The following is a 27,141-nucleotide window of genomic DNA, read 5'->3' as shown; positions in this document are numbered from 1 at the left end:
TATAAATTCATTATATCAATATAAAAAAAAAAACTTTTAATTCAAACTTTTTTAGAATCTTTCCTGAATATTTCTGAGAAAGGTTTCTATAGTTTTATAGTTCCAAGTTTAACACAAATTTTTCTGAACATTGTAACTAAATATTTAAAACTTTTTCTACTACAAGTTTCAGAAAAGTCTCGTTGCTGTGTGGTATTAAACTATCCTATACTCATAAGAGATGAATAGAGACCACGATCATTTTCTTTTGCGACGATCTTTTTAGGATTAATATGAAAGTCGAGATCATTGACAAGTAGATTGTTTCTTTTGCATTTTATCAAATAAGGCGGATCGAACAACATAAACGCATCCATCTATAAGAATAATATACAAATTTATTATGGTTACTTTAAAGTATATGTAAATATTTAAAACAATGGACTTACATCTCAAAATATCACCAATTCCTTTTAGTCAAATCATATAAGAAAATATTCATTGCGGATTGATTGCTCCTTTCTCCATCGAATATTGTCATAAGAAATTGTAAGAAAGCGCTTACGGCACACTAGCGCGTTCCCTAGCGATATTGTAGAAAATTGTTCATATTCTATGCACAGAACCTGGTAACTCGCTAACGTGTCGCAAGCACTTTCTTAAAACTTCAATATTTTCCAAAGTTTTCAATGAATCAGTTATTTTTTTTTTGCTTAGGGACTTTTGGAAAATCTGTATACAGATACCTTGGCTTCCGTACGCAAAGGTTATGTGGGGTTGGTAAAAAAAGGAGAACACTAAACAAAATAAACTGGCGAACTACTACCAGCCCCGACCCACTAAAACCCGTCAACCCTTCTTGGGAGCCCTTTATCCACCCTCGGTACTGTCGTGAAGACTTTTGCCTTCGAGGGTGGCGTTTCTACTCTGTCGTGAAGCGACTTCGTCCAGTCCTGCGGACATCATGCGTTATCAATTTTAAAAATAAAACGAAAACCAATGTCAAAGATAGCGGAATTAACAGCACACCTGAAAATAAAACAATAAAAAGTCAATAAATAAAATAAAAAGTAAAATAAACAAAGTCAGAAATAAAATTGTAAAAAGACAGATGAACACATAAAATATAATAGAAAACTGTAAAAAGACTAAAATAAAATAAAGATAAAATTGTAAAAAGACAATAAAAGACAAAATAAATAATTAGATGAGCAAATAAATAAATAGAATGTGGAGACTGTCACACAGAAAAAACTTGAACTTGATAGCGTATGCTACTCATTTTGATATGCAGCAAAAATGAGTCAGGTTTGTGGCGCCACTGTCTATGTCGTTTAGCATTGACTCATTTTTGCTGCATATCAAAATGAGACTAAGTTGTTTCTGTGCAATTACGCCTTCCTGCGGCCATCGAGATCCTTTCTCATCATAACCGAGATGATAAAGGTCTCGATGAACCGCCAGTTTTCCAGGGACTGGTTTATTAGCGCTACCATGTTCTCCGGTACAACTGTAGCGTTTACACCGGTGAACATGGCCTGCCTCTCCAAGTTCCATCTACTGCAGGCAAAGAGAGTGTGCTCTGCGTTGTCCACAGGGAACTGACAGTAAGCACACTCCTCGCTTTCTATTTTTTTAAAGCGCTGTAGGTACAAATTAAAACATCCGTGACCTGTCAGCGCTTGTGTCAATTCCGTTAATAATTTTAAAAGATACGATGATTTATGTTTTAAAACTTAATGAAATTTGTTAATATAGATTTCTTAGTTTTTGGTATTGATTATTTAAAATATTAGTTTTTTAAAAAAATGTTAAATGAAAAAAACGCGCCTTTTCATTTCCTACAAGTACGAGGTAGTACTTATAATAAAATGATACGATATGATAAATGATATGATAAAATTATGCCAAAGTTATCATAATTTATATTTAATATTCTAAAATTTGTTACAATGAAAAAATTTTTTACCATCTCACCAATAGAAGTGAACTCGATGCTGTTTCTTGAACGACTGATTGTACATTTTCATCGCTCATCGGGAAATAAATGAAACGCGTATATCCCTACCAGGAACGTAAATCAATATAAGAATCATTAGAAATTTATCAGCACCATATTTATTATACGCTTGCTGTAATTGTTTTATGTGTAAACTATTATAAGTTATGAAGAACAACATTATAAATTCACTGTAAGATAATATTTTCGCAGGAAAATTGAGCAATGTTAGAAACAGTATTGTTCCTAAGCTTTAGGGAAAAGTACATCAATAGACTGTCAAGAGTTACAATAGAATAAAGAACATTGATTATACTGTGTTCTTTATTACATTGTTGAAACATTTGATAAACAAATTTCAAAATTTTTATTCTTAATACTTAATATTTATATTAAAAATAATTTCAATAGTATAAATAATCACAGAAATTTTGTATGAAAATATAATTTGATATATACTGCACAATGGTTGCTGAGTTTTCGTTTAAAATATTAACATATCTTGGATTTTGGAGACCACCATCTTGGACATGTAAATGGTCCATTCGCATTTACAATATTTGTAGTTTTATTTTGTTGAATTTCGAACAATACTTTACAATTACCTTCTTAATTGGTCTCATTGATAATATTTACAATACAGAAAATTTTGTACAAGGCATATTTTTCTCCTCTTCAGTTTTTCTGATAACTTTTAAAGTAACATATATCAATGTATATCGAGAGGAAGTAATTTTCTTTACTAATATGTTTTTGGATGAAAAATGTTCACCACGCAATAAAGACGAAATCAAAATTTACAAAACACTTAACAAAAACGAAAGGTAAAATTTAATTAACAATATAATTAAAATTTATTTTTAAATTAAAAAAAAAATTAAATGGTGAGAAATTTGAATTCAATTAACATTTAAAAGTCATTCGTCATAGGTTAACTATTTACAATAAACGGAAAAAATGTTTTTGTTAATGAAAACAAAATTCTTTCTTCAATTGCAACTGTTAAATTGAAAAGAATTATTCCTTTAAACCAAAGAAATTTTGAAATATAAAACTTTTAATTTGGCCATATGACGAAGCTAGAATTTTATTAATTTAAAAAACAAATTTCTTTTATTTTGACAAGATTTCTTTGCTTTAAATTGAAGCAAAGATAAAAGGTTCCCTCTATATATTTCCCTCTCGGCACTTACTCGATTCAAATAGGATTTTTTTAAATGAAAGAAATATTTCTTTTTTTTAAACAATCTACAATCAAAGAAATGGAATTTTTTAAAACAACAAAAACTTTTTTCTTGATGTAAAATTTTTTAAATTTGACATCTCTCGAGTAAAAAGTTTCAAGCATTTCAATTAATGCGGATTAATATAAAACGTAATATGAAGGAATTATTGGATCAAATTTTATATGCTTCATTTTTAATTTTAGAAATTAGATTTGAAATCACCTCAAACAACAATTTTTATAAAGTTTTATAAAAATCCGCATAAATTAAAAATTTGTTATCCACTATTTTGTATCAGCTATTTTTAATTATGGAAAGGGACAACTTTGTTACTATTAGACTTATCAATGTGAGCATTTTTTTGGTTAAATTTCAAACATTTTGAGAGGTCTTAAAACACATAGATGAAAAATTCGCAAAGTTATAAAGATTTAAAATTAGAAGTGCCATAAACCTACTTTAAGAAAAAAGAGTTTAAAAGTTCAAGTCTACCATTAGCTCTTAAAAATCTGCGATTAATACCTAAAATAATATCGCCAAAGTTCTCCTTTTTTATGTCGACAAACACACATAACAAAACCAGAATTTTATTAATTTAAAGATAAAATTTTATCTTTATAAAGATAAAATTTCTTTGATTTAAAAATCATTTCTTTGCTTGATAATTGTTAACCTTAAGTATATAATTTTCAGATTCTATATAAACATTTTAGTGACTCTTGTTATGATTACAGTCACTTTGTTCACGTTACTGCCATTAACATCAAGAACAGGAGTTTCACTACCATTTAGAAATTGGAATCCTTTTCCTATTAATTCCAAATCCCAATTTTGGGCAGTGTATTTCTTTGAATGTATAGCAGCTTATTTATCATCTCTTGTATTTGCTTCTGTGGAAACCCTTCCAACTATTATGATGCAACAAATTTGTATTCAGTTGGAAATACTAATGAGTCGACTTCTTAAAATTTCAATGTTAAAGAATGAAAAATATATATTTTGTAATATTTATCAAAAAGAAGAAGAAGATGATGATGACCAGCTGCTAAAGAATTGCATAAATTATCACGAATTAATTTTTCTGTATGTTTATTAAAAGTTTTGTATTATAAAATAACGATGTGCATTTTAAAAAATTTTTTAAACACTTGCACTTATTTTTTGCACAACCTGTCTTGCAGTTGCATTATTCTCTTTTGGACTTAAGTGGATGCAAGTTTACAAATTTTGTTAAATCGATTGTCCCATTAAAAAAAGCAATAAGATTCAGAGGCAATGTTGGAAATACAATGTTAAAGTACAATAACGTGAACAAACTTTTGACATCAACTTTTTCGATTATTTTGAAACTAACCTTTGTTAATTATCGTTGCGAATTTTATATCACGCATAATGGAAATTTCAAATGATAAAACCCGTTTCAATAAAATTTTAAACAATTTAATATCTGAAACACGCAACGACAATAGTGGTTTTTTTTCTTCTGATGAATATGAATCGTGTGTTGAAAAAGTTGAAAAAGACTTCAAATGAATGCAGATTTTTACAAGAGTAACGGTTTATAATGGTTTACCAAGACCATTTCGCTTGTCCCATTCAAATAAGCAATAAGATTCAACAGATCATATTTAGAAACGACTTATTAAATATGACTTATTAGTGTGAATAATACTTTTATTTAACCTAAATATTTGTGAAAATCGTCGAATTTGGAATTTTTCATTGCTTAAAACAGTGGGTTCTCTAGATTCATTATAAATGTCTTGATTAGTTTCTACATCTTTTTCCACATTTTTTTATTTTCTTCCTCTTTTCTTCTTAATAATTTGATCATCAGCGTTTTTTTTAGTATTTCGCTTTATTTGTTTGTTTTCTTTCTTCTTTGCTTGATTCAATTTCTTCAATTCCTTTTCTGCTACGTACTTTTTTCTTTTCTTTTTCGCTCCAATTTCTGTTTTTCGAATTTTTTCGTTTCATTCAGCTTCCATTCTGATGACATTACTGCGTACGTTTTACGATCTGTGAAATTTTTTTCTTTTCGTTTCGGTGTTGGCAGTAAATCATAAGAAAACTATTTAATTTTTTAGAACAATCTCTACTATGAGTAAGAGATAAATCAAGTGCATCATCATTTTCAGTTGGATCCACTAAGTAATTTTTGTTATTTAAATCAAATATTTCTTCAATTTCGAAGTTTTCGTCTACAGCCATCACGTTATCATTTATTCTGTCAGGATCAGCGTCATTGCTTTTTTCTCATTTCTTCTATGTCCACATCAATTTCTTTTTCAAGGAAGTTATTAATTTTACAAACTTGACCTTGAAAATCATTCTCTTGTGTACTACTCACTATGATAATAGGAATATCTTCCAAGTTTTGAAATTCGACGACTAAATGATCTAGAATACAAGTTTCGTTTGGTAATTTAATTTCTTTTTGTGGAGATGTCAGATGCTGTACTTCATACTGTAAAGAACACTGTCTGTAAAAAATTTCTGCTTCTGAGGTTTGGTTTGGATTATGTAAAGATTCGTTTTCTCTAAATTTGTTAAATAATTTGAATAGAGCTAAAAATTCTGCAGATTTTTCGTTGATTAATCCATCTTAAAATGTGAAATAATTAAGATCATTTAATAAATCATTCCCAACTAAGTTCTTGAATTCTTCAAATCAAATTGATTTTTTATCTATTGAGCTGCTGACAAGAGCTGATCCATTTATTGTTTTAGAAACACCGAGACATTTACTGTAATCTACAGCATTTGGATCCCAAGGATATAAGCCACAAGTTTTGAATCCACTTTTTATTGCAGAACTATTTGAAGAAAATCTACTGACAGCCTTTTCCAGAATAGAAGCCATTTTATCTAAAGTTAGATTAACTGTGAGGTTATTTTGTCTCCACTTTAAAACACAACTTTTCCACGAACTTTTCAAAGGTTTAAATTCTTCAACATCAGTCGCGTTGAGATTGGGTACAAGTAAATGATGATTATTTCTAACTTAGAACAGAGTTTACTCACTTCCATAGTGAGATGGCTGCTGTGTTTATCAAGAAATAGTATCACAGGAAATGTTATTTTTTCTTTGATAAGATAGGGAAAACGTGTTGAATCTTCCAATAGATGCAAATATCCTTCTTGTGATAAGTACTCATAAATTTCGTTAAACCATTTTCGTATATCACTCTCGCCAACCATGCACTAGCACTGCAGTCACGCCTTCAGGAAATCTTTCAGTAAGAATAGGATGTCTTCTCAAAAAAATTTTGTACCAGCCATCGTCTGGAATATTATCCTTGAGAGGTGTATTTAATTCGGTTTGGTTTTGAAAAAATTCTTGATACTAGCCTGTAAATTTTCCTTTCTTCTAGGAAATCCTTTTCGACTGCATTCAATACTGCCGTGCTGATGAAGAAAGTCGGTAATCGACATTTTTATCGAAAATGAGTTTTTTATATCACTGGATTCGTTATGAAAAAAGGAATCTAGCTGTAGTAATATTTTTTATTAATGTTAATTAATTAGTGTTTAATTACAGTGATTTCGCGAAATCATTTTGACAGAGTCCGTACTTGCAAGCAAAAATAGTGAGTAAGTGCTATTACTGCTCGAAAATGATGACGTATTTACGAACTTTACTGGAAGCAGAGTCCGCAAGGGCAAGTACTGCCAGTAAATGTGGTCTGACTTGACTAGAAATACTGATGCCATGGGCCGTAAGAGCAAGTACGGACTCTTTGCCTCAAGTATTTCTGGCGATAAAGGACTAACTTTCCTGATGGAAAAAGTCCGTACTTGCATTTCTACAAATAACATTACATTAACTTAAGTAATTTAATTATTTATTATTAATCTAAAATAAATAAACATTTAAATGAAAATACTAATTTTAATTAATTTAATAATAATAATTTTTAATTAATTTAATTTAAATAATATTTTAATAACAATAATTAAACAATAATATTATTATTAATATTATTTTTTTTTTTTTTTTTTTTTTGCTTAGGGACTATTGGGAAAATCTGTATACAGATACCTTGGCTTCCGCATGCCAAGGTTATGTGGGGTTGGTAAAAAAAAAGGAGAACAATAAACAAAATAAGCTGGCGAACTACTACCAGCCCCGACCCACTAAAACCCGTCAACCCTTCTTGGGAGCCCTTTGATCCACCCTCGGTACCGTCGTGAAGACTTTTGCCTTCGAGGGTGGCGCTCCAACTCTGTCGCAAAAGCGACTTCGTCCATTCCTGCGGACTTCCTGCGTTATCAATTTTAAAACAAAATCAATGTCAAGCGGAATCAACAGCACACCAGAAAAGAAAACAATAAAAAGTCAATAAATAAAATAAAAGTAAATAAAACAAAAGTCAAAAATAAAATTGTAAAAAGACAAATGAACAAACAAAATATAACATAAAACTGTAAAAAGACTAAAATAAATAAATAAATAAACATAAAATTGTAAAAAGACAATAAAAGACAAAATAAATAAATAAATGAACAGAAAATTGTAAAAAGACAATAAAAGGACAAAATAAATAATAAAATGAACAAATAAATAAAAATAAAAACTGCATACTGTCAATTTCGCCTATCTGCGGCCATCGAGATCCTTTCTCATCATAACAGAGATGATAAAGGTCTCGATGAGCCGCCAGTTTTCCTGGGACTGGATCATCAGCGCTACCATGTTCTCCGGTGTAACTGTAGTGTTTACACCGGTGAACATGGCCTGCCTCTCCAAGTCCCATTGACTGCAGGCAAAGAGGGTGTGCTCTGCGTTGTCCACAGGGAACTGGCAGTAAGCACACGCCTCACTCTCTTTCTTCTTAAAGCGCTGCAGGTACGAATTGAAACATCCGTGACCTGTCAGCGCTTGTGTCAAATAGTAGGAGACCTCTCCATGGCTCCTACTTAACCAAGTGGCGAGTGTCGGTATAAGGCGATAAGTCCATCGACCTTTTACCTCCCCGTCCCATCTTCGTTGCCATTTTTCGACGAGCCTGTGCCTCGCTTCGAAGCGGATGCGGTCCTTGCTGGGTCGATCTTCCTCTTCAGAGGAATTCGCCTCTTTGAGAAGGAGGATAATTTCCTCCCTCTCAAGCGCCAAAAGATCTGCTGGCGGGACACTTGCAAGGACCTGCACAGCGCTCGTAGATACTGTCCGATAAGCAGAGGCAATACGTGAAGTAATGCATCTCTGCGCGGACAGCATCTTTTTACAGATGGTTGAACATCTGTTTGTTCTCAGGGAGGGGGCCCACGCTGGCGCTGCGTAAAGCAGCTTAGCGTGGGCGACACTCGCCACCAGTCTCCTTTTCTTCTCACGGGGGCCTCCAACATTTGGCATCACCCGTGCTAAATTAGCCGCACATTCGATCGCCTTGTTTGACGCCGTAGCCATGTGGTGATGGAAGTTTAACCTTCCATCCAATTCCACACCAAGGTACTTTATCTGTCTCCTCCACTTGACCTCGAATTCGTCTATCACGATTCGTGGGGATTTATAACCACGTCTGTCTGTGACCAGCAATGCTTCGGTCTTTTCCAGGGCCATTTGAAGACCTCTGGTTTCCAGCCAGCATTTTGCTAGCCGCAGACATTCGTTCACCAATGTCCCCAGAGCTTCCGCCGAGTCGGCAGTGCACACGATCAACGCGTCGTCCGCAAAGCCGACGATCACCGCACCTTCGGGCAGGTCCATTCTCAGGAAGTCATCATAAGATACATTCCATAAAAATGGTCCTACCCTCGAGCCTTGAGGGGCCATTATTAAAATAAAAAATCAACATCATTTAAAATAATTTAATAAATTCAACAAAATGACTGATAATAATATATTTGTTTATAATTAAATATTATATTTTAGTGACAATTGAATTTTATTTTGTCTAATATTTTCTGAATTTCTTTCAGTTCAATAAATTAATAATAATTAAGAAATTAAAGAAAAACTATTATTAATTTATTTGTAAATTATTATTTATTACACTTCTGTACTTTTTTAAATAAGAACAAACAAAAATTGTAAAAAATATAAAAGCCTAATACTTTTTTCCATAGTCACAAGATAGAATATACGTAATAGGCTGCAAGTACGGACTCTATGGTCGTGACGTCATCGAGCCGTAGGAGCACTTACGGACTCTGTGGCAGTATTTTCAGGATTTCAAAATTAATTTTTGGCAGTAATCGACATTTTGTTTATAAAAAATGAAAATTTTGACATTTTTTTTGCGCCATTAAATAGAGCATGCCAAAATTAGTTAAGTACCGTTGTAATTATTTTAATAACTTTTATATATTAATTATGCTAGTTAAAAACGCGTTTCTTTAAATATCTCGAAAACACTCTAAATGCAAGTACGGACTTTCTTCATCAGCACGGCAGAATAATCCACGTAATGTAGATCTTGGGATATTGTAATTTACGGAAGCAGCATGGAATGACATTCCTTTACGAATTGCATCTGTGGATTTTTCTACATTTTTCTCAGAATAAGTTTTTATAAATGAAATACCTTTTTTGCTGAAACAAATTTTTCTCTATATAGAAACATGTTATATATGAGATCCTGATCGATTGCCCGGATGTATGTATGTATGTGTGGATCCTTTTTTGTTTAGACGATAACTTTAACAGGTTTTAATGAATTTAGATAAAATTTGGTGGACTCATTTATCATATTAATATCTCAAAACTGACCAAAGGATTTTTTAACTTCCATTAATTCTTTACATTTAACACAAATGTATAGGTACTCAAATGCTTATATTATTATTGTAATGATAGTTAGAAATCGGCCGGTAAATATTTGTACTAAATATTATCGCGCGTAGATAAACATGTTACCGACCGCGAAGCACAAAGACGTAGTACCAGATTTCGCCGCGCGGGCTATATAAGCTGCGCTCTCGCTGAGGACCGTCACTCTCGTGCTACACGGAGTCCGGATGGGTCTTACACACTTAACTAGGAGTTTTACTCCGAAAATCTTTGTAGAGAGTATTACTCTTGTTCGTCGGGTTTTACCCGTCGAACAATATATCGGTTTTATGTGTAAATAGTGTATTGTAACGAATTGTAAAGTAATGCATCGAGATGTAAAGTAACGTAATGTATAGTAAAGAAATATTGTAAAGTAACGTATCAAGATGTAAAGTAACGTAACAAATGTATAGTAAAGAAATATTGTATTTGAATGCTCACATTACAGGAAAAATTAAGCAAAATTGGAATTTTTCCAACGGCCTTCACACTTTAAACCCCTCAAATTTTAGGATTCACATTATTTTCAAATTTATGCGTAGATTATGTTCTATGTTTATGTCTATGAATATGTCTATGTTTTCAAACTAGGCCTTCAAACTTTAAACCCTTCAAATTTTAGGTTTAAGGGTATGGAACCCTCGGTTTTAATGCGAGTGTAACTCGCACTTGTCCGATTTTTATATATTAAATTGTTTGAAATTTTATTGAAACGGGTTTTATCATTGGAAATTTCAATTATGCGTCATATAAAATTCGCAACGATAATTAACAAAGGTTAGTTTCAAACTAATCGAAAATATTTGTCTTCACACTACAGAGTAAATAATTGTCGAAAGTTTGTTCACGTTATTGTGTGATTAATTTTGTTTATTTTATGACATATGAAGCTATTACATTGCATTTTCAACAATGGCCCAAGTTGGATCGGGCAATGTCGACAATGACCGTAACATACACATTGTTTTGGATAATGGAAAAAATTAAAATCCCTGTGAATATTTTTTCGTCTTTTTTAATTTTAACAGCAAGTCCACAATGTCAATTTTTTCAACAACTTCTCTCGTAAAATACTGAATGGATTAAGCTGAAATTTTTTAAATAAGTCTAAAATTGTCTCAATTGTCTAAAAAGTCTATAATTGTAAATCGAGATTTATGAATGATTTGTCTAAATATTTAAATACTGTCGATTAAATTGCAGCCTTGCACTATTAATTTTTACTTCTTTTTGTTCTTTACTATTATCATTTTTATGTATTATAACGGGTATTTTGTAAACACGTGTATAATTAAATAAATAAATAAAAAATATATATAAAGAAAGACCAGTGAGATGTGAAATATTTTTGAAAATAATTAGAAGTTATTAGAAAATCCAAAAAGTGACTTCACTTCCAACCTCATATTTTCTAAAAATTTATAAATGTTTTATAATAATTATTTCAATAAATATTAACAGTTTTGCTTCTCACTGCCCTTCTTTATTATATATTACACTTCTCTACAAAATTCTGGACCTAACAATCACTTGCTACTAAGAAATTAAAAATAGACTAATTTTAAATTAATCTAATCAATTTTTCAACTATTCGGACATACTGAATGCTTGATTTTGAATTTCATGACGTTTTGTCCCATTTAAAAATTAAAAATTATTGCATATTGATCTGGTTATATATTCAATTTTTATAAAGTAACTAAATAGAAAAAAATTTCATTTTCAGGATGGAAAAGCAGTTAAATAAGTTATTTGGATTTTTGATTTTTATGCAATTTTTTATTTCCATACTTAATTTGTGTACATCTTGTTTTTATATAACAAAATTGCAGTATGATAATACATTTTTCTTATCCACAATTTGTATGTCAATTTCATTTCTTTTTCAAATTTTTTTATATTGTTGGTTTGGCGAGTCGATGTCTCGAAGGGTTTGTAAAATTTCTAGCTTAATTCGCTGAGTTAGTGAAAATAAAGGACATGTCGAAAATAATTTTTTTGCAACACTAACCTCTAAAGTTAAATTTTACACACCGAAAATTGTGTGTAAAGAAGCTCTTTTTCAAACGGTGTGTAAAGTGATTCACTTTACGCACTGAAATTTACTTTACGCACTGAAATATTACTTTACACACTGAAATTTACTTTACGCACCGAAATTTCTCTCACATAATTTAAGGATTGTTTTAGACCAAACAAAACCACAAAATTAAACAACGAACTTTACTATTAAATTTATAAACTCCTGCTTAATGATATGTTTCCTGATCTTCGATTGATTTTTTCAATTCTATACAATCGAAATTATTCTAATAGAGAGTTGTAATTCTTCATAATAGGTACTTAACTTTAGAGGTGGGTGTTGAAAAAAAATATATATAATATATATATTTATATCCTAAAATTCTATTTTAAAAAATTTATTTTCCGCGAGTTCTATTTTTGAAAAAAATTGCGTCATGACCTTTTTTCCCACTAACTCATCGAATTCATTTGAAAGTTGATATAAAATCACGCATTCTCATTCTCTGTATTTAAATTGAGTATTAGGATTTGTTCTTATTTTATGAAAATTGGAATTTTTTTTATATCACCAGTCAGAATTTATTTTACATTTAACGTGACAATTCAAAATAAATTTTTGAATATAATGTAAATTAAAAAAAAAATTACTGATTTCAAAAATTGACAATAATTCCTTTTATGACATAAGAAAATCTAAATTTTGCAAATAAATATTACTCCAATAAGGATTTACATTTTTTGTAGAGTTTGGCTGTTGCTGATATAATATACCAAATGGATTGGAACGTATTGAGTAAACAGACTAAACAAACACTATTAATAATAATGATGCGAGCTAGTCATCCAATAAAACTCACCGGATCATCTTTAATTATAGTGTCAATTGAAACTTTTTTAAAGGTATTTTTAAAATTTTAGTTATTAAAATTTCTTTTAAAATATAAAAACAAAAACTTATGAAAGTTATAATTTTTAAAATACGTAATTTTTCAATAAAATATCCCATTTTAATTATATTAATGACGAATTTATATTTTATATTTAGATTTTAAAAGTTTCTTATTCTGCTTTTAATTTGATAAGGAATGTAAGTTAATTGATCTGATAATGGCTGTAAAAGGAAAATATCCAAATAATTATTTGGCTGTGCTTAATTAACACTAAAATATCATATTTTTGAATGTTCTTAAACATTTCTTAACTGTACTTAATTGTTTTAACTCCACATAACTTTTATTATACTTAAGAACAAGTGAACCCTATGGTGTCTGTTGAGCGACTGACTATATATACTTTTATAGGAAATTTAATCCATTACATAAGTCATACTGAATAGAGCATGTCAGTCGCTTTAATCAATATATATATTATTTCCAACTCACTAGAACAAATCACTTATTATTCATCTTCTGTAATTGTTTCTTATGTATTATGTGATATTGACAAGATTAAAATCAAAAGTTCTCCGTAAGATATTATTTTTGCACGACATTATATTCCTTCTCTACAACATAAAAAAATGCTAAAAACAGAACAGAAGCACATTAGCCTATACCTCTCAAACGAATAGTTAAAATAAACAAAAATGACTAAATAAATTTTATTATTTTGTCATACGAAAATATAATTCATTTGCAATCCTATGATTAATTAACTTTAGAGATTAATAATAAAATAGAAATAAAACATAAAATTTTGGATTTAAATTCCGATTCAAAATAAATTAAAAAATTACTTATATTAATGGTTGCTGAATTTTCATTTAAAATATTAACATACTTAGGTGTTTGGAGACCACAATCACTTACATCAAAATGGTCCATTCGTATTTACAATATTTGTACATTTATTATGTTGTCTTTTGAACAATATTTTGCACTTACTTTGATAATTTATCTTTTTCAAAATATTCATAATACAGAAATTGTTTTACAAAGTATATTTACTTTTTCTTCAATATTTATGATAGCTTTTAAAGTAACATATATCAATGTATACCGAGAGGAAGTGATTTCCTTTATAAACATGTTTATGAATAAAAAGTGTTTACCTCGAAATAAGGATGAAGTTAAAATTTATAAAACACTTCACGAGAAAGAAAGGTAAAATTTAAGTTAAATAATTATTTTAATTTATTTAATTAATATATTACAATATAAAAATTTATAATCTAAAAAGCCCCGTTTTTTTATTATTACAAACGTTAATATGTAAATCTGAATAAAACGACACTATAAAATCCGCTATAAGTAAAAAGATCTCACTTGGAAAGGTTCCCCTGAAAGTGCCCCCTGGAGGTTCTATCAGAATTCCGCCGGAACTTCCAACGTAATTTCGTCGGAGTTCCAAAGAATTCCCGATGGGATTCCGACAGAATTACGTTGGAAGTTCCGGCGGAATTCTGATAGAACCTCCAGGGGGCACTTTCCGGGGAATCTTTCCAAGTGGAAGATGTATTGAAAAACTGTATAAGTTTAAATAAAAATATCTAAGTTGCTTATGGAAGAAATATACATTTATTAATTTCTTCTTAAAATTTTACTTTAAAATAATTAAATTTGTTAATAATTTTAATAAATAAATATTAATTTTTAATAATTTGCAGATTACATTCACGAATTTTTGTGTTTTCGCTTTTTTTTGCGGCCTTTTGTTATACGTTACAACCACTAACATCGAAAATAGTAAATTCATTACCAATTATGGGTTACCTTCCTTTTGCTATTAATTCAAGAAGGCGATTTTGGATAGCCTATTTTTATCAATGCATTTCAGGTTATTTGTCAGTTATTTTATTTGCTTCAATAGAAATGCTTCCAATCAATATAATGCAACAAATTTGTATTCAATTGGAATTTCTAATGAATCGACTTCTTGCAATTCCAAATTTAAGGAACACCAAATATTCACGTTTAAATATTTATAAAGAGGAGTACAATCTTTTAAAGGAGTGTATAAATCATCACGAATTTATTTTTTCGTAAGTTCAAGGTAAAAAAAAGTATTTAAATTTGGAAAGAGAATAATAAATTTGCCTACTTTAAACAGAATAAACAAGTAGATGGTCCTGAAGCAAAAAATTTGCTTCCTTGTTTTAATGCAAGGAATACAATTATTTTATGTATAAACTTGAATTTAAATAAATACAAAATTTTTTAGCTGAAATTTGAATTTTTGTTGTTTCAAAAGAAGACAATTAAGTGCAGAAAAATTATATCAAAGACAAAGTAAGTTGTCTAAAATTGTTCATTAAGATGTTACATGAAAATATGGAACGTAATTTAGTGTTTTTATCACGCGTTTATTTTGTGTGTGATGTGACGCTAAACGATGCGTGATTCAGGGTTGAGTCACCCAAAATTTTGCAATTATGAAGCATTCTTCTAATGAAAATTCATTTGAACCGCTCACTGATGTGTTTATATGGTACCATCTCGCGAGGGCGCATCCGAGCCGTCCCGAGGTGGATCCGCAGGGATGGAAATGGGAAATTTGAGTGTGTAGGAAGCATAAAGTGTAGAGCGAGTCCGAGCTGTAGGCCTGAGACAGACGTAAAACAAGTATATCGCCTTAGCGACTAAATATGACCCTTAAATTGACTAATAATTCCCACATAGCACCGAAGATTTAATAAATATTAATTAAATATTTATTTTCAATGTTCGCAGTATTTAGAATAAAGGTTAAGTAAAGCTTATGTAAATATTTAAATGTCCGCACTTGAGCAAATATTTAGTGCGAACCTTGAGTGAAGCTTGAAATTAAATATTCGTTAAAGGTTCGGCTCGAAACTTGAGTGAAGCTTTAAATTAAATTATATCTTTAATTTGAATCAGTTTAATAAATAAATTGATTTAAGAAATTTTAGTTTTCAAAAATGAAAAAAAAATAATTTCTTAAATTTAGGGACTCATACTTGATTAAGCAATTTTTTAGAGACTTTAAATAACGAAATGGCCGAAGTTCTATCTGCCAGTGATCTGTCACACTCCGGCGACCACCAAGTTGGTTTAATCGGAGAGCGGCTTCTAGAGGCACTTGGCAGATAGGCCTCAGCCTGTTTTAGGTTGCAAATAATGGACTCGATGAAGGAGTCGTATCGCTCCCTAATATTAGGATTTCTAATGGGCGGAAGAGAATCAATGAAATGATCCGAGAGGATGGAGAAGTAGGACCAGTCCACCTTGTCTAATTTAAGCCTATGTGAGCTATTGCAGGCGGACTGAATATCTAGATCAATAGTAAGTGAAACAAGAAAATGATCACTGCCAAAATGGTCAGGAAGGTTTTCAGAGAACGAGAAGCCCGTCATGACAGGGAACAAGAGAATAAGATCAAGAACACTTTCCGCTCCGTTAGCTGGAGATCTATAGGTGGGAATATCCTCGTTCATAACAATTAGATTTCTTGCTTCAATAAATTCCATTAGAGATTTTTCTCTTGGGTTGAGCCGATAAGGAGGGAAAATGGCAAGTGGGCATTAAAATCCTTAAAAAAACAGGTTACCATCTACCGGGACAAGAGAAATAAGTTCGATCCAGTGCTCTGCAGAAAGTTTCGCTGAGGAAGATATGTAGACAGAGATAAAAAAGAGCGGACCTCTACTAGTATTTATTCTAATACCCACTGCCTCCATCACATCAGCCCATGAGCCCTGGAAATCCAACATTTTCACGAGAATATCCCTCTTGACCAGGATCATCGTACCTTCTCCCCATTTCCGTGACGGAGTGGGCGATCGCATCTAAAGGAACGAAATCCCTTAACATCCCATCTTTGTTTGTGGCCCGAAAGCCAAGATTCTGTAATCGATAAAATGTCCATATTTAGGTCAAACAAAAGAGTTTCTATATTAATTTGCTTATTCTGAACACTGCGAACGTTCGCAGGGGTATTATTAGCTTCGAGGACCGCACCCACGATCTCTGTGGTATCCCTTATGTTACTCCAAGACGTCAAAGGCTCATTGACATCATCTGTCTGATACTCTTCCTCAATTGACTCATCCAGGAAGTGCATCGTCGTATCGCTGTCCAAATCTGATCGAATCGTACTATTTTTGATGAGAGAGGGATGTTCACTAGGTGAAAGAAAAATGTCCGGATTGTGAGCAGAATCACTAAGTTTAAATACGGAATTTATAGGTTGAACAAATGAGAAGTGGGGATCTAATGATTGATTGATAGTATTAGATGGTGTAAGTGTATGAAGTGTTGAAACAGTGAGAATGGATGAACCTGTAGCTGAAAGTAATTTTTTTTAAGTACATAAGCTTCATCACCTCGAACTCATTTCTATAAACTGTGCAGGTGCTGGAAAAAGCCTTGTGATTGCCTTCTGCAATGCACGCAGAAGTCCGACGAAGCTGGCTTCGTACAACCCTCTGACTGATGTAGTTCGCCACAATGTTCGCAAGTGGATGTAGTTGCTTTACATTGTGAGGAAACATGGCCACATCTTTGACAATTATAACATAGTTTTGGGATGGGAATAGAGGGAGTAACAAACGTGTGAGAACTCCAAGAATATATAAAACGCAGAACCGTGGTCGATCTAAGGACCAGATCAATTATGTCAAGCAGACTTTTATCAGCCCTGGAGCGTCTTCTTTTTGCGGATACGATGATACTAAGGGTTTCTGCATCCAGATTTACGATGATATCTGTTACCGAAAGTTGTAAACTCGCCCTGATAAAACCTTTTTTATATGCCACTGAATCTGGAATAATAGTTTTATATCAAGAAGACATAAGAAAGTGAGAAGAGAGAATCGCATTGACGTCCATCAAATTAACGCAGAATATCTTTATTTGATTACTCCCCGTAACATGAATACGTCATTCGCCTCTAGCGACCTCTGCTATTAGTTTGCCTATCGCAAGAGGTCCATATTTACCGAGATTTTGGTTAGGGGTTGTGGATTCCATCAAGACAAGGTAAAGGACCATCAGTATCTTCACTGTGCTGGGTAAACATATAAGAGACATCTGCAGCCCAGTACAGATCAGGGTTATTGAGATCCTCATCTAGTTTTTTAGTATTCCGTTTGGTAGGCCTGTTGCCAGTTTCGAATCTGTAAGATGCGCGCTCTTCGAGTTGACCAGATGTGGGGATATCATTCCTACTTCTTTTCCTGACATCTCCACTATTAGGCTTGCTCGGTGAAGTGTGATTAGGGGAGAGGGACAAATTACGTTTGCTTGAGTTATCAATTTCGTTGATGTTGCTCTCCAAGCGAGCGAGCCTGATATTCGGATGATCGGACAAAGGTGCAAGTGTCGAAATCAAAGACTGAGACGCAGAAGCCGAGTTTAATGATTCGGACGAACCTATCCTAGAAGAGTTGCGTCCGTCGAGTAAAGGTCTGAATTTCTCCAATACTAACTAAGCTTTGGCGCGGGATAGGTCCGGCCCGGGATTACTTGGGGAAGACATGTAAAAATTGAAACCTAAAATTGGGATAAATTAAAATAGAGGAAAAAAAGAAGTTGCAAGTGCGAAATTATCGCAAGTCTACGGGCTAACCAGTCCCAAAAATTGGGTATAAGGGGAAAATCATTTAGCAGAAAGTGTAAAACATGGAAAAAGATTTGTTCTTTGATGTTTCTCTTTTAATTATTTGCCCATTTATTTATTTAACTAATTATTCAATAGTCAACAATGTATACTATGTAAGTCTCAAAACAGTGATAGGCCCCAAACTTGCATCCGGATAGAATTTAATTCTATCCCATTTGCCAGTTATTTATTATTAAATAATCAGTAATGAATTTATAAATTATTACATCCGTAAGTTTAATTATTTAAACAAATGATCAATTAGTTCAACTTTAGTAGGATCCGAAAGAAACAAATCAATCAGTGAACAAGATGCATCTTACTGTGATCTCTCATTGAATGTAAAAATTGAATGGTAAATCGAGAGAGTGAAGGATGGACCCAGTATCGATCATACAACAGAAAAAACAGGCTTATAGATAGTATAGTGCTTAACAGCTACGCTGAGTCGAGACTGGGACCAACAGGTATTCAAACTCTTTCAACTTAAATTAGAAAACCATTTTTATTCAATTAAAATGATTTATTTTAAATATTAGTTTAAAAATTGAATTTCCAATAATAATACAGTTTTAACTTTAAATTATATAAGACCGAGAAATCAAAAAAAAATTTTTTAAAACTAAAGCTCTCGACATCCAATCATATACCTGTACTGCCATATAATATAATAAAATAAAAATAAAAAGCAAAAAAAACACCAACCTTAAGGCATTTAAATAATTGCAAAAGTGTAAATTTAAAATAAAGCGTAAATTAAGCCCCTGGTAAATGCGAAAGAAAGGTGAAGTTATACGGAAACGGGAGAAAGCAAGAAGACAAACATACCGTGCGCTTAGCTGTTCGTAAAAGTAGGTGAATATGACGTCAGAACTTTGATGGTAAGAAGACTAGAACCAGGAGAAACAACTACGTTCAAAGCGTACAATGATGAAAGGAACATAAGGTGTGGGATACGGTAGGAGTAACTTAACTTGGGTTAGAGTGCGAATGACGAATTTGGGTGTTTTGCGCATACTAACACAAACAAACCACGTGCTGCATATAACGTATTTACATTGCATATGTGTTAGTATGCGCAGAATACTCAAATTCGTCTTTCGCAATTTAACCCAACTAAGAAGACCGTCCCACCGTTAACCAAGCTATTGGTTCCCTCCCCACTATTATAGTTCGTTCTCCTGGTTCTACTCTTCTTGGTTGATGGCCTGACGATGTACTGGAACCACTTTGTTTAACCCATGTAATTGAGTATCCGTGAATATAGGTAAAGGTGACGTTTGAAATTCAGTAACCTTTTGATGTGCCTGGACCACTTCCTTTAAGTTTAGCAACCTATTTTGGGTTAAAGATAGGATTGAGATGCAACAGAGACCACACTTATTTAGATTGTCGTATACAAGACCCGATTTAATATACAAGACGTGTAGAAAATCAGGGATAAAAAAACACTAAATGCACAGATTCGAAACACGCACTAGTTGTTGAAGACATAACTTGAAAAATGAGATCCCAAAACTTTTTCGCTACTTCGCGTTGGGTTATTTTTTAAATTCGTATTTTTACTAAAAAATAGTTTTGAGACATTGTGCACCTATTACAATAAACATTTTTATGCACAGACTTACTTGACATAAAAAACCAGGAAGTGGTCCACTTATGACTACATTCCCCTATTGATATTAAAGTAATAACGCTTAATCCAAGCTCGATCTACTGGCGATAAGATATTTAACCACATATCATAGGGAGGAAGTATATTGTATACTGAACAAGAATTTTGTTGTGAAACAAATTTAAATGATTCTGGGTCAATCAAACTTTTAGAATCATTATAAGTTAAATCACGATCCCGTGAATATCTTTCGTAAGTAGCAAGAATCAATTCTTCACTGAGAATGAACTATTGAGGAGACATCGCTCTAAAGATCCAAAGACAGCAACGTTCAAAAAGAAATATTCTTTAATTGATTCACCCAATTAAGCCTGGGTGTCGATTATGTAATTTGATTTGATTCTGACGTCAAAATCAAATTCATTCTGATGTCAAAGTTTTAATTTGATTTTAACTTCAAATTTAAATTTATTTCGTCGTCACAGTCAAATTTAATTCAAGAATTTCATTTGTTGATTTGATTGTGATGTAAAATTCAAATTTATTTTTTGATTTGATTTTGGCGTCAAAATAAATTTGAATTTGAGGTCAAAATTGATACCAGTCACAAGGGGTAAAAGGCTCAAAGGAGGGAAAAACGTAAACAAATTATCAAAATTACGTTTGTGGACGCGCGAAAGAGTTTGTTTTGTATTAGAGTATAAGAGAGTGACGTCACGTGAAGTGCTCTCTCTCTGTCGGAGAGAGTGAAACGAGAGCGTGTGAGATGACGTCACCTGGTGGTTCCGGCATCCGTACCATAACCGACTCGCTGAGAGTGACTCCCGGTATCGGTGGGCCGTAAACGCTTTGCGGCTCTTTACGTAACGTAAACGCTCGATAAGAGTGACTCCCCGTATCAGATAGGTGGGCCAGAGACCCTACACGTAACGTAAACGTCCGTAGAGAGAGACTCCCCGTACGATTTACATTAGTGAGAGTGTAAAAAAGGGTTGGAGCCTGAAAATAGAAATTGATTAGTACGCCTACGGTAGTAGGGTGAAAAAAAGTAGGAAAGTTCAGTTGAAAGAACCTTTATTTGAAAGTACGCAAGACACCTACACGCCGCTAGGCGGCAAATCTCTGCTGGGTGGTGCTCTAACACATAGACCTTATATACCCTCAGCAAGTCATCTCGACTGCGAGTGAAATAATACCTACATATTTACTACAGAACAGCGCTCGTAGCGATAAACAATAAGAACTAAATTGAAAACTTATAAGTAATACACACACATATATATACTAGGGGGCTACGCCCCCTGCGCGCTTCGCGCGTTGACCCCCATTCTCTAAAATTTTCGAGACAAATTCTGAACGGTAGGTGAATTGCATGGTAGGCGAGTACAGCGAATTCCAGCGTAGTGTCGAAATTACCCCCTCCCCTACTTTCCCCCACCCTAAATTTAGAGGTTAAGATCGTTTCAAGACTCTGAATATAGCCGCAAGTCCCCCCTCCCTTCTCTTCTCTTCTTCTTTTTCAAAATGAACCATCTATTTCAAAAAATTATATTATATTATAATGTATAATAATTTTTAATATGTTATTGGTATTTAGCCAATTTCATTGAATTTATTTTATTTAAATAATTTTTGATAATTTCTAATTTTAATAAATTTACTGATTAAAATTTTAATTTTAATAATATTTATCTAGATTTCAATGAATTTGTTTCCAAGATACAATACGGGGAAGTAACTAATTTCGTATCTTAGAACCTAAATAAAAAATGATTAGTTTTGTTTATGTAAAGATTATATAAAAAAAGATAACTTAGTTTTTATTGCCTAAAAACCAATAAATTATTAAAAAGTCTTGAAACGAACATAACCTTTAAATTCAAGTCATTTTTGGCGGGAACTCTACCTCCACTTGCGGCTTGAAATTTATTTATTCTTGGAAGTTACATAACCTCAAAATATATGTCATTTTTGGCGGGAAATACGGAGAGAGATTAGGGAAGGGGGAAGGACTTACTGCTTTATTCAGAGTCTTAAAACAAACATAACCTCAAAATGTAGGTCTTTTTTGGCGGAGGAGAGGAGAGGGGGGGACTCCCCACCTAGGTCGAAATTTCTGAAACAGCGGCGGCTGCGGCAAAATCTTTTTATAATATAAAAAGATAGATATACATATATAGATATATACACACACAAATATTATAAATAAATTATAAATTATTATAACAATAATATTTATAATTAACAATCAATAAAATTACAATTATTATAATAACAACAATTATAATTATTAATTAGTTAATAACAAAGGGCCTGACATGTAGAGAGTGGAAGAGAAAAGCGGGAAATAGGAGAGAGGCGCGGCGGTAGAGTTTAGTTGGGAAAGGGTAGCAGACCCGTTAACAATGACTCAGCCAAGGACAATAAATTCATGAAGAATGAGCAATTTTGACTATCTTCATGAATTCTAGTCACCCCTATCAGTGACATGTATCAATATCAAATCAAAAAATGGATTTTTCCGATTAAATTTGACGTCAGAATCAAATCAAATTACATAATCGACACCCTGTTAGAAAGATTGCGCTTACTCAAAAATACTAATGTTTCTAAACAGAACTCCACAATGTGAAGTATTTAAAAATTCTATGCGCAAGATGTAAGCTACTTGTCTTCAATCTCATAATATAGTATGTGGAAATCTGTGAAAAAAGTCAACTTCACTTAATTTTATGGTAAATTAAAGAAAAACTTTATATAGAGTTAAGATTACTGTTTTTGTAGCGTATCATTGTTGTAATCAACAGAAATCTACTTTTACTTGTGAAAAGGCAAACTTCATTTTTTAAGATAGAGACTTCGTCCTACCAATGTTTGAATGTCATATAAGTCACTTCAATGCTCATTCTGCATCGATGTAATGTTGATATATTAACTAATAACTGATTCAGAGACTATCATGGCAAGTTCTTTATAGAAAAAACATAGTCTTATTTTTGTTGCATCTCAAGATGAGCCAATGCTAAACGTCATAGACAGTGATGCCACCAACCTGGCTCATTTGTGTTGCACTTCAAAATAAGTAGTGTACGCTATTCATTTTGAGAGTAGGTTTTTTCTGATTATATATATAGGAACCTTTACAAAAAGATTCTATGGTACAACCCACACAGGATCATGTGGTCCTTTACAAGAATTTTCAACAAGGACGTCAACGATGCAAAATTAGTTATAGGAGTAAGACATCCAAAGAAAGATCTCCTGATTGAAATTAGAAGCAAATCCAATTAGAAGATTTTCACAATGGAGATCACGTACCAAGATGTTCGAAAACATAGGTTAGAGTTAGATAGAAAGAAGGGCATCACTATTCGGATTTTTTAATATGTATATCTAGTTATTTTAACAAATGCTTCGCACCTCACTGGTCTTTCTTATCATATTTTAGACTTCTCTACAAAATTCCAGCTCAATTCATTCATTATTTTACGAGAAAAGTGGTCGAAAAAATTAACATCGCATATTGTGAATAAGAAAAATGAATGCAGTGGTAATTAGGAAGAAATTAGATGATAGGGTAAAGGAAATCGGTTTTTAAAAAATGATAACTGATTTGAAATGGGAAATGAGGAACCTCGTTTTAATATTTTCCTATGTCAATTCCTGTCTCAATTTTCCATGGGGATTAATATAAGAAACCATATGATTTCCGATATAGGAGTGGGGTTTTACATAGTTTTTGACATAGGATCCCATGTGGTGATTAAACTTAATAAAGTTGAGAAAATTTCCAAACTGTTTTGGACTACATAAAAAACAAATAGAGAAAAAATTTATTTAATTTGCAGATTGGAGAAACAGTTAAACAGAATTTTTGGTGTTTTGATCTCCATGCAATTTTTTGTATCCATGTTAAATTTGTGCACATCTGGTTATTATATGACAAAAGTGAATGTGGATAATCCAAATTTTTGGTCAGCCCTAATCATTTTAACTAATTATATTTCTCACATTTTTCTTTATTGTATTTTTGGAGAAATCATGACTCGTAAGGTAAGTATGTAAATTAGTGTTTCATTAAAATTATTGGGAATTCATTTTGATTATTCAAAATACATATACATATATATTTATATTTCAGAGTTTGTATGTTGTTGATGTAATATACAAAATGGACTGGAACTTGCTGTCAATAGAAACAAAACAAACATTGTTAATACTAATGATACGAGCTAGTCGGCCAATGAAACTAACGGGATCGTCATTAATTATAATGTCTGTTGAAACATTTTTAAAGGTACTTGTCTAAAATTTCATACTTACAGTATTTATAATTTCATTCATTTTGTAGGTATATATGTTTATAATTTATATATACAGGATAGCAACCAATCTATTACAATGACTATTAATATTCTCTATGTATTTAGATTCTGAAAACTTCATATTCTGCTTATAATTTATTAAGAAATACAAATAAATAATATCACCACTTTGCACTGACATAAACAATTTATTGGAAAATTAATTAAACTCCGAATAATGAAGAAAATATAAAATATAATGCAACATGCAAGTAATAAAATATTCAATACGAAAAATAAAATCTTTGAATTTTAGTTATTAAGATATAGGTATTAATATTTTTAATTATAAAATAAAAACACTACATTAAAAAATTAATAAATATTTTTTTAATTGCAGGTTTTCAGCAAAAAAGAGTTTAAGGCAAATTTTTTTATTTCAATAAAATTTAGTATGTGTTTTAAAGATATTAATATTTCTAAAATTAAACACAAGAATTTCTAATTTTATTTTAAAAATTTTTTCAACAAAAACTATTATATCAAACAACTGAAACATGCAATTGTAGCAACAAATAAATAATATATAAACTAATATTACTAATAAATTTTATAAATTAAATGGTAAATATAATAATCCAGTTGATTGTATTTTGCTAATTAATTAATGATTTTTAAATAATTTTTTTATACTGGCACATTGACAAAGATTTTTATACTTACCCAATGACTAAAATTTTTATTTTGTTTAATTAGTTATTATAAAAAATTTGAAAATTTTTTGACTTGATTGTATTTAAGTATATATCACATCAAGTATGATTAATAGAGGAGGGGGTTCAAATTTTCAAAAATTTCTGTTACATATTTTTTGTACAACCTCTTAATATATCTACATTATTATTTTTCATTGTTGTATCAATTTTTAAAAAGTTTGTAAACCAAAAAAAATTATTTCTTTTATTTATAAACGTTTCCAACTTGAAACACATAAAAATTGTTTAAAAAAATAATTCCAAGCACTATTATCATTTTAAACACAAAATTCATTTAACAATTTCTTAGTTTTTTATAATAATTATTTCAACAAATTATCAACACTTTCGCACATCACATCCGGACGAGAAATTAATATTGTATACCTAACACGTGACCAAACGCAGTCACATGTCAGTATCGCATAACGTTAGCAAAATATTTTTTTTGGCACATTGATAAAGAATTTTATATTCACATTAATAGAGATTTTTATATTTATATTTACAAAAACAATTTTTTTTTATTATTTTTTACATTCACATAAAGTACATCATTCTATGAACAATTAAAAACAAAATTTTTTACTTACGAGAAAATGGATTTGGATAAAAGGTATTTGGGAAATTCGATCCTAATATAAATGAAAAATGGGTGAATACAAAAAACTTACTTGAGAGATAACAATATACCACCTTTTTATACAGAAGAAATTATTTTAAAGAAAAACTTGAAATAATCCTAAAAAAATTATTTCTAAATATTTTTTTTCTTTTTCTTATATATGTCATACATTTTTGTTTAATTAAATATTTCGAATTAAAAACGTTTCCTATATCTGTAAATAAAGTGTAAATGATGTTAACTCTGAGATGTCTGACGAGCGACTGACTATATTCTTTTATAGGAAATCCCCACTCTACTACATAAGTTATAGAAAATCGCGTTAATCAATATTAAGAGTGATTATAAATTCACAAGCTGAACAATTAGAATTATTCGTTTTCCATAAGTATAGATAATTATAGTTTGTAAATTGACGAGACAAATATAAAAAATTCTCTTTTAGCTATTATTTTTTCGCATGAAATTCAGACAATGCTAAAGACAGTAAAATATAGAATGTAGAGATAAACACATTTAAAACTGTTCTTAAATTTTATTTTTCAACTAAATATTGAAGTAAAGAACATTGATAATACACGGGAAAAAATAGTTCGCGAAACTTTCGTAAACCATTTATTCACTTTTGGACGGTCCCCATGTTTGAAAATCTTTCCTTAACTTTTTCCAAAATTCACAAATGTTCATCACTCCCTTTATGACAATCAATGTCTGCGTACGTGCACAAAAAAAAGTTTGTGGAATCTTGAAAAAAGCTAATGAAAGATTTCCAAACTTTGGGCCTGTCCAAAAGTGAACAACTAGTTTACGAAAGTTTCACGAACTATTTTTTTCCGTGTATAGAGTTTATTATTGAATAATTCTTAAAATAGTGAAAAATATATTTTTAAGAATTATTAAATTAAGAAATTAAAAAAAATTCTATGTAGCTGAATAAAATATATTTTCAAAGGTAGAATGGTTGCTGATTTTTCGTTTAAAATATTAACATACTTAGGAATATGGAAACCACAAACTTGGACATCAAAATGGTCTATTCGCGTTTATAATATTTGTACATTTTTTATCTTGGCTTTTGTACAAATCTATGCACTCTCTTTTATGATAGTTTTTATTCAAAATACTCACAGTACGGAAATTCTTTTACAAAACATGTTTCTTTGTACTTCAATATTTCTAATAGCTTTTAAAGTAACATACATCAATATATATCGAAAGGATATTATTACCTTTACAAACCTGTTTTTAAATGACAAGTGTTTACCTCGCAATAAAAAAGA

General features: G+C 31.2%; 2 protein-coding genes across 2 annotated transcripts; both read left to right on the top strand.

Annotated features, from left to right (window-relative positions):
• Positions 1–10,891: 10,891 nt before the first annotated feature.
• Positions 10,892–13,100, top strand: LOC127276805 (odorant receptor 67c-like). The gene is made up of 4 exons (XM_051297460.1): positions 10,892–10,928; positions 11,687–11,910; positions 12,749–12,904; positions 13,050–13,100. The coding sequence occupies exons 1-4, from the start codon at positions 10,892–10,894 to the stop codon at positions 13,098–13,100; spliced, it is 468 nt and encodes a 155-aa protein (XP_051153417.1).
• Positions 13,101–13,493: 393 nt separating this feature from the next.
• LOC127276832 (odorant receptor 67c-like) lies at positions 13,494–24,791 on the top strand. The gene is made up of 5 exons (XM_051297501.1): positions 13,494–14,106; positions 14,610–14,984; positions 24,026–24,230; positions 24,319–24,474; positions 24,608–24,791. The coding sequence occupies exons 1-5, from the start codon at positions 13,748–13,750 to the stop codon at positions 24,659–24,661; spliced, it is 1,149 nt and encodes a 382-aa protein (XP_051153458.1). The 5' UTR covers positions 13,494–13,747; the 3' UTR covers positions 24,662–24,791.
• Positions 24,792–27,141: the final 2,350 nt, after the last annotated feature.

Source organism: Leptopilina boulardi, unplaced genomic scaffold (genome assembly GCF_019393585.1).
Source record: "Leptopilina boulardi isolate dan_hultmark-lab unplaced genomic scaffold, ZJU_Lbou_2.1 LbouV2_154, whole genome shotgun sequence".
Classification (NCBI taxonomy): Eukaryota; Metazoa; Arthropoda; class Insecta; order Hymenoptera; family Figitidae; genus Leptopilina; species Leptopilina boulardi.
This window is presented reverse-complemented; position numbering and strand designations above follow the sequence as displayed.

Excerpts from the sequence above, each read along its gene's own strand:
- LOC127276805 (XM_051297460.1), top strand. The coding sequence starts at position 10,892 with ATGGCCCAAGTTGGATCGGGCAATGTCGACAATGACC. Across the intron at positions 11,911-12,748 it reads GCGAGTCGATGTCTCGAAGG|AGTTTGGCTGTTGCTGATAT; the intron begins GTTTGTAAAATT and ends CATTTTTTGTAG. Across the intron at positions 12,905-13,049 it reads CAATTGAAACTTTTTTAAAG|ATTTTAAAAGTTTCTTATTC; the intron begins GTATTTTTAAAA and ends TTTTATATTTAG.
- LOC127276832 (XM_051297501.1), top strand. The coding sequence starts at position 13,748 with ATGGTTGCTGAATTTTCATTTAAAATATTAACATACTTAGGTGTTTGG. Across the intron at positions 14,985-24,025 it reads CATCACGAATTTATTTTTTC|ATTGGAGAAACAGTTAAACA; the intron begins GTAAGTTCAAGG and ends TTTAATTTGCAG. Across the intron at positions 24,475-24,607 it reads CTGTTGAAACATTTTTAAAG|ATTCTGAAAACTTCATATTC; the intron begins GTACTTGTCTAA and ends CTATGTATTTAG.